Source organism: Vicia villosa, unplaced genomic scaffold, assembly GCF_029867415.1.
Source record: "Vicia villosa cultivar HV-30 ecotype Madison, WI unplaced genomic scaffold, Vvil1.0 ctg.003997F_1_1, whole genome shotgun sequence".
NCBI classification, from domain to species: domain Eukaryota; kingdom Viridiplantae; phylum Streptophyta; class Magnoliopsida; order Fabales; family Fabaceae; genus Vicia; species Vicia villosa.
Genome location: NW_026706354.1, coordinates 104112 through 112196, shown reverse-complemented (window position 1 = coordinate 112196; position 8085 = coordinate 104112). Strand labels below are relative to the sequence as shown.

The window sequence follows — 8085 nt, the reverse complement described above, 5'->3', positions numbered from 1 at the left end:
CTCAAAAGACAAGTACTATGGTGCAAATCTACACGTTAGACTCGTATTTATTTTAGGGAACCAAGGGTGTTTAAACAAACCTCTTCTTGTCACATTATTCCGCACTTCCTGTCCACAAACAAACCTCGTTTCATCTCTATATACTATTCCTGATCACTCTTTAGGATCAAAACTTCTTCAACAAAAATTAAAATTTTGGTCAAAATTTGGGCAGAATTCACTTTATGGTTTCACATCATACCAATAACATAAAAATAACATAAAAATAAAATGCAAAGAGAAGAGCCTCCCCCAAACTTGAACTAAACATTGGCCTCAATGTTTCAGAACGAGCCTGAGAGAGGTGACTCACAGAGGGTAATGCACTCTAATAATCACTTCCAAGCTTTCACCAGAGACGTCCTCTTTTATTTCCTGAAAATAACAAAAACAAACAGAAAAATTAATTATTAAAACCGTGGGTTGCCTCCCACGAAGCGCTTCGTTTAACGTCGCATGGCTCGACGATCCATTCCCCTTGTTAGGGTGGCATATATGACACAAAGAACACATCATCTTTTTTCTTTCTTTTGTTTGGTAGCAATCCCATGAACTTAAAGTACCGATGATGTTGCTCCCAAATCCTTTTCAGCTTGATTTTATTGAACAAGGCATAAATGTCTTCCAATACTTTGTCAATTTCTTGTCTTTCATCTGCCTTGTTGTAAAAATAGTTTTTAGGGATACTCTTTTGTTGAAAATTTTCTTGTTGGATGTCCACATCTTCACAAATTGTTAAATTTATGGTTTTATCCAAAACTCGATCATCTTCAAGTTTCCTTATTTCTTCTTCCCCATATTTCTTTTTGACCTCAAATTCTTCTATTCTTACTGCATCCTCTTCATCTGATGTTAAGCATTTTTCTTCTGGTTCCACATACTCTTCTTCCAACTGTAACTTTCTCCAAATAAACCTATCTGGATAAAAGTTAGCTTCCTTACATTCATTCATAAGGACTCTTACCTCCCTCTTATATGCTTTGAAAATTTTAGTCGCCTCTTCCAAGGTGACTCCTGAATCAGGCGACCAACATGCAGCAGATACAAGTGGCAATGTATCAAAACAATACATAGCTACAAAACTCAGACAATTTGTTAGTAGCAAAGTATAGAAGAATTCATGAAGCAAAAATAATCAACCTTTTTTTTTCTTTTCTTTTTTATAATAAAATCAAATTCAAATAAACAAAAACTTAAAACAAAATTTTAGCTGACGAGCAACAAAATTTCAATTGAACTAAAATTAAAACTCTATATTTTGGCAGTCCCCGGCAACGGCGCCAAAAACTTGATCGGAAAAAATAGCAAGTGTACTATTTTTGCCTCTGTAGTAATAATAGGGGAAATTCCCCGAATGTCGATCTCAAGGACTGCGTAGGAAATACAGATTCGTAAAATATGATTCAATTGAACAAAAGATTAATGTTTTGTTTTTGTGGATTGAATCCTTGCAAAGAAAAATAATGAGAAAATAAATTGATTTTTGTTATCAAATATATGAGATGCTAGGGTGAGTGGTTGATTTGGCATGCAACACTTCAGAATTAAGATCTCTTCAACAAGTTCATAACATTCAGTTACCACATCCTTAGGGTGTTTCCTCCTAAGTCCTTAGTGAGAAAACCTTTGGTCTTCCAACCTAAATCCTAAGTCCTTAGGAACCTAAATTGAAACCAAGCTTTTATATAATCAAGATTATGTGGTAATTATAGGGTATCCCTAGTCCTAGGTGATATCTACTATAATCAAACTATGCACAAACCCTAACAACTACAGTCCTGTATTGTTAGCTGTAGATTAATCCTTATTTGACCGATAAAGAAAATATTAAGAACATTGCATAATTTAACTGAAAATCATAAACCAATTTATTGAAGAAATCACAAATTCATCGTTATTACAAAACCAAATCAGGACCACCCCCTAGCAATGGGGGGTTTAGCCTCTCATAATATTCAAGAAAGACAAAGTAAAGAATTTGGACATTACAAAGATAATTGGGAACTTTGATCTTCAATGGTGTCCACCGTTGAATCTCTCCGTCTCCAAAACCCTTGATGAAGCTATCTTCTCTCTTCTGTGATTTTCTATCGTATGATGCAAAAAATCCCAAAATTATTCTCTCAAACTCAACTAAATAGTCTAGGTACAAATCTCAGCCAAATGAAATGTCCAAAGTGCCCTCAAGGTGGAGATTTAGTGAAAAAGCCCTAAAATTGGAAGTTTTCACGCTCACAGCAGCACTGGCCGTGCTTGGACGCACGGGCGGCCGTGTTGCTCTTTATTTTTATTTTTGCTCCCAGCCATCCTGACACGGGCCGTGCGTGGAAGCACGGGCGGCCGTGTGTCGTCCCTGGATTTTGTATGGAGAGTGGCATTCTCCTGACACGGGCCGTGCGTGGAAGCACGGGCGGCCGTGTTAGACCCCAGAACCTTGAATTTTCATCTTTCTCTTGCCACTCCTTCCTTCATAGTTGCTTTGACACTTAAGATGACTTGTTCAAACCTGAAATTCGTACACAACTATCCAAGTGGCATCAAAAGAATCTAAATAACTTAAATTAAAACATAATGCAAAGTAAACATAAAAACAATCAAACATGGAATACTTAAACAAAAGCAATAAAACATTGATCAAATTGTTACCGAATCGCCAATTTAGACCGAATACATGATAGAAATTAGGTAGAAATGGTGACCGATCATGTGTGAAAACATCCCGAGGTATATAGAGTCCAACCCAATCCAACGATTGGCCTTGTGATTTGTTAATGGTCATGGCGTATGCTACAATAACCGAAAATTGACGTCTCGATAACTTGAATGGCCAAGGAGATTTAGACGGGGACTTATCCATTCGCGGGATATATATAACCTTCCCATTATTGTTATCACCCATCAATTTGGCCTCAAGCACATGAGCAGCCATATTAGTTACTATAAGCCTTGTCCCATTACATAGACCTTGGGATTGATCAATGTTTCGCATAAGCATGATTGGTGTTCCAACCTTTAACTTTAAGTGATGGTTGGGTAGGCCGGAAGTTCTTAAAGAGCTGAGTAATTCTGGGCTAAGCACCTGAAGAATGTTACTGTCATGGACTTCTGATCGATCAACTGAGTTAGAGCTGTAGTAATCTCTTATTTCCCCTATAAAATTATCCATTAGAAAAGATATAACAATCTTAAGTAGATGCAAGAATAGGCCTATAATAAATGCAAAATTTTACCTGGCATCATCGCAAGGATATGGTCATTGATATTGTCAACAATGTCCAAAGTTGAAGCAAGAATGGCCCTATTTTTTAGATAATCACACGATTGGTAACAATTTAAGAAATCAGGATATGTACTCTCCACGATGGCTAGAATAGGTTCATCAAAGTCTGTAATTAACAGCTCGGGCGGTATGTCAATGTTAGCATAACCGTCGTTAGGTTCTGAAATTCTTCCCTCTCCTATCTTTAAAAGCCAATCTAAAAAATCCGCAATTTCCTTTTTATCTTCTTCAGTTGGTCCGGAGGATAGACGCATATTTTTTGTCAAATTCAAGACTTTAACATAATGCCAAATGTAAGAAGCATTAATTGTTGAATGGACAATGTCAGAACGGCTTCCTCCGGGTACAACGGGTAATATCTGACGAAAATCCCCACCAAAAATCACAACCTTCCCTTTGAAAATAGTTTCGGAGTTACTGTAATTACTCATGACATCCTTCAAAGTCCTGTCCAGCGTTTCAAAACAATATTTGTGTGCCATTGGTGCCTCGTCCCATATAATTAGTTTTGCCTCCCTTAGAAGACTAGCGCTAGGGTCATTGAAATTAATTTTGCAAGTTGAGTTCTCAAGACATGGAACTGGCAACTTGAACTTTGAATGAGCTGTACGACCCCCTGGCAACAAAAGAGATGCTATCCCACTTGTTGCAACAGTAAGACAAATCTCATGCTTAGATCTCAATGCACTTGCAAGTGTTCTCCACATATATGTCTTACCGGTTCCTCCATAACCGTGCAGGAAGAAGACACCACCTTGTTGTTTGTTAACGGCATCCATGATTTGGTCCCAAATCTTCCTCTGTTCATCTTGTTAACATCATAATAACAAACAGTATAAAAAGACATACATGTGTAAATGATACTTGTTGACATTTGTTTATATAACCATGTAAATTAGTAATAAGAAATATGTTAATCTTAGATTTCATTACCAGTGAGAGATTTGAATAAGTTATCAAACTTCGCCTTCATGTCCTGGATATTGTACTGTCTTTCATCGTATATAAGCCGGTTTCCCAGTTGTTGAATAACATAGTCATTCGGATAAGGAATGGGCTTGAAGTCATGTAGGGTACGATGGTTCAGTTGCAGCATTTTTTCGATCTCTATCAATGTCAGCTGCTGGATTGCGTCATCTGGTAATGTCAAATCTGTGGTTCGTATGAAAAAGGCGCTGTTGTAGTAAGATCACAAAAATATGTTACATTATGCGTAAAATTGTTATTGTATTACGTGGTAGTTAAGAATATAAATAGCATGGGATGTTAAAGTTAGTGTACCTGGATTGTTGGCAATTAGTTTTTGCTCGTGCAAGAGACCATCGGACAATATAATCCATGATTCTTTCCATACATGGGCAGGACGGTTTACAGCACCTGATAGGAGCATAACAACAAACAACTTTCTAAGATAATGACCTGTCCCCCAAGCACTTGCCTCCTTTAACGCACATATGTATTCTCGGTCGTCATCTAAGAATCCCATTGCAAAGCATGCTTCTCGAAAGGTGTCATACTGTGTTTCACCGACCCTCCTGATATCTTTATAGCAAGTTGGTCCCTTAGCCACCGTCAACATCATCCGCAAATAGAAAAGTTCCCCGGTTGTCGGTGGAACCCACACCAAACGTCCGATAGTGAACCCTCTTTTTCGTGGCTTCCACAATCTGTTTCTCTTAACATAAACAAACTTTGTAACAAATTCACCGTATGTTAATGACTGGGCTTCCTCATATCTTGCATTTGCTACCATCCAAGACGTGAACATAGATTCTGTTACGCTTGCACTCTCTAAGACATGCTCCATTTGTTCACAATCTTTATAATAGACTGCCTTTTCACCAATGAGATGGAAAAACATTCGCTCAACAACAGGTTTCCTCCCATGAACCTTGTATGAAAATATTCGCCAACACGTCTCACTCGGAGAAACATACCTACAATCAAGATATTGTTTGATCTCATCTAAACATTCATGCTGTAGTCCGGTGTTTGACTTAGAAGCTACCACACTTGCACCGATTCTGTCATATCCTTTGTGAATGTATTTGAATAGATACTTGATAGAAGTGCATTGGTTACACCATTCCATATTAATATGTGCTTGATATTTCAACAATAACCGAGTGTTATAGGGGACCACATTTCTATTATCCAACTTGATATTATTTTTTGTAATTACATGGGTGTTGGATCTTCTTCTATATAATGGATAACCTTCAGCATTGACAACTGTATCTTCGATGAAATTTTTTGGATAATATTTAGAACATTGCTGATTTCTCATACATCGTGAATTAGGCCGCGAAAGACCGCACGGTCCATGTATCATATGTGATTTTACCAGTGCGTATAAAGCAGGATGAAGCGTGGGATCAGGAATCTTAGTACAAATGATGTTATCAATGTCGGACGGCATTGGATACTTGCTTTGGGGGTGCAAGAAGATCAAAATGTGGGCATGGGGTAAGCCTCGCTTTTGAAACTCAATTGTATACATAACTGCATAAAAAAGTTTTAAAGAATTGGTAAATGTGAATATTAAAGAATAGTGAAGAAGTAGAATTGTAGTGGGGTTAAAAATTTACATGCCAAAACTTTCCCAAGAATATGTTTTTTTGTTAAATTAACCATAAGCTCTTTAAACTTGATGTTGAAAACTTTGGCAACAATGTCAGGCCTATCATGAGGTTTTAAATTTTTCGGGGACAGCAACCGTGTAATCTCAGGCCAATTTGGGTTGCATGTGAAGGTGATAAACAAATCTGGGAACCCCAATCTGCTTGAAATTGCCATACCGTCGAAGTAAAGTTGATCCATGTATCATTTGCTACCCACAAAAGAAGATGGTAGAACAACACGTTTACCTTGTTTGTTACCTGGATTTTGGTCTCCTTGCTCACATCTTTGTTGCAAATTATTGTATTTTCCGACCCTTAACTTGGATTGATTTTTTCGCAACCAATTGAGACGTTCTGATTCCAGCATAGCGTAACCATCAACCAAAAATTGTTGGAAAAGTTTCCTTGAGTACAATAGTGTTTTAGGTTCATCTGTGCGTTCTTGGAGACGAAAACACAGCCAATCCTTGATAGATTGCCTATTCTTCCTTGTAACAGTTGTCTCATCTTGATACTTGTGAAGGATATTATTCCGGTATCCATCTTCACCGTAGCAAAAAATCAATGGGTATTGATATGAAAGATAACTTGGATTGAACTCATCTATTCTTTGTAATTTACCACTCCGATATTGAACCACAATGTCTCTCATTTCACCTGTGTCAATATCTCCAACAATAAGGGCAGCAACTTCCGCAACGGTTGGCATATTATACACACGACCATCGTCATGTCTGTCACTGATAAGTTTCAGCCGCAATTCGACGTATGGATTGGCCTTAAACATATCACGTGCCATTCGAAACGCTTTGGCAAGAACATTAACTTCATCTAACATACTCTTTAACTTTGCTACAATAGATGTTTCAATAGATGTATTGTCCCTGAAATACATAATAGCAAACACAATGTTATTTGTTTAAGTAATCGTATAAACACTTAGGTATATTTAGGAGAGGAAACATCATTACTTGAAACAATGCATTCTGTTTGTAATTTCGTGGTCAGTATCGTAAATGTACAATTGGGCATATTATGGTAGTGCACCATTTGGTGATATAAGACTGCCTATCCGGTGACATGTTTGACCGTGTAGGCGCATTGTTGGAGGACCTCCTCCCTTGGGAATCTTGGTGTCAAATTTCATTCCCGGAGATGTAAACAAAAACATTGCATTGTATGTTCGTATATTGGCTTGAAAGTTTTTGCTCTCAGGATCAGTTTTGTGATGAAGTAGCTTTTCTAACAGTAACGGTGGTTGTTTCATGTAGGGTAAAACAATTTTACCGCTCCTGCAACACAATTCGAATTTTGGAACAGAAGTATGTTTTCTCATATTCTTGCGCTCTGCATACCACATGCAAGCTTGGCAAATTATACATTCCCACACAGGGTCACCAATGTCAGAATAAGCTGCAGAAAAAAAATTTATGTATTGATTTCAAACGGGTAGCAATTTAGGCGGATATCTATATCAATAGAAGTTAAATAGCAACTTACACTGGTTGTGTTGATCTTGAATATCATCAGGTTCTACGGAGTCATCTGAATTAGAGTTGTGTCCAAATGAGTCGCAATTTTCAGAATCTCCATCGGTATCATCGGAGGAATAATCTGTTCTACTTACATTAGGATTAGGAGGAGATAAATATTGTGGATTTGATATTTTAGGAGAAGTGTGGGAATTGTTAAGAGCAGCAGGGGTATTAATTAGTAGTTGATTTTGGGTGAATCTTTGCCGCTTGTCGATGTTTGATGATTCACCTAAATGGAACGTTGGAGATGTCTCCACATTGTTAAAACGGCTGAACAGATTCACCCCATTGCCGACAAGAATTCTTGATCTTTTTTTGTTTTGTAAACAGGAAACATGGTGTTGAGATGGTAGTGTGTGGGAATCGTTAGAGATAGTAGGCTGGAAAGGAGATCTTGTTGCAGTGTCCCTGGAAGAGGCATCGAATGTTTCAGCAGTAGGTGTTGATGTTGGATGGTTTTCTTTGTTATGGCCATGGTTAGAGAGTTTATTTTTTGACAACAAAATCCTCCTCCTTTTTCTTGCAAGAGTTGTAGTGGAATCATTTGCATCAAAGGGGTTGCCATCCATTGAAAGTCACTTAGTTGAAATGAAGAAGTTGATTGTATGAA

General features: G+C 37.6%; 1 protein-coding gene across 1 annotated transcript; it reads right to left on the bottom strand.

The window, feature by feature from the left end:
- Window positions 1-2539: 2539 nt before the first annotated feature.
- On the bottom strand, window positions 2540-6139 carry LOC131641719 (uncharacterized). Its single transcript, XM_058912019.1, has 6 exons — window positions 5908-6139; window positions 4601-5821; window positions 4253-4471; window positions 3270-4127; window positions 2915-3189; window positions 2540-2545 (listed from the first exon to the last, which is right to left on the bottom strand). The coding sequence occupies exons 1-6, from the start codon at window positions 6137-6139 to the stop codon at window positions 2540-2542; spliced, it is 2811 nt and encodes a 936-aa protein (XP_058768002.1).
- Between the last annotated feature and the right edge of the window lie 1946 nt (window positions 6140-8085).

Excerpts from the sequence above, each read along its gene's own strand:
- LOC131641719 (XM_058912019.1), bottom strand. The coding sequence starts at position 6,139 with ATGGATCAACTTTACTTCGACGGTATGGCAATTTCAAGCAGATTGGGG. Across the intron at positions 5,822-5,907 it reads TCTTGGGAAAGTTTTGGCAT|TTATGTATACAATTGAGTTT; the intron begins GTAAATTTTTAA and ends TTTTTTATGCAG. Across the intron at positions 4,128-4,252 it reads CTTATTCAAATCTCTCACTG|ATGAACAGAGGAAGATTTGG; the intron begins GTAATGAAATCT and ends GATGTTAACAAG.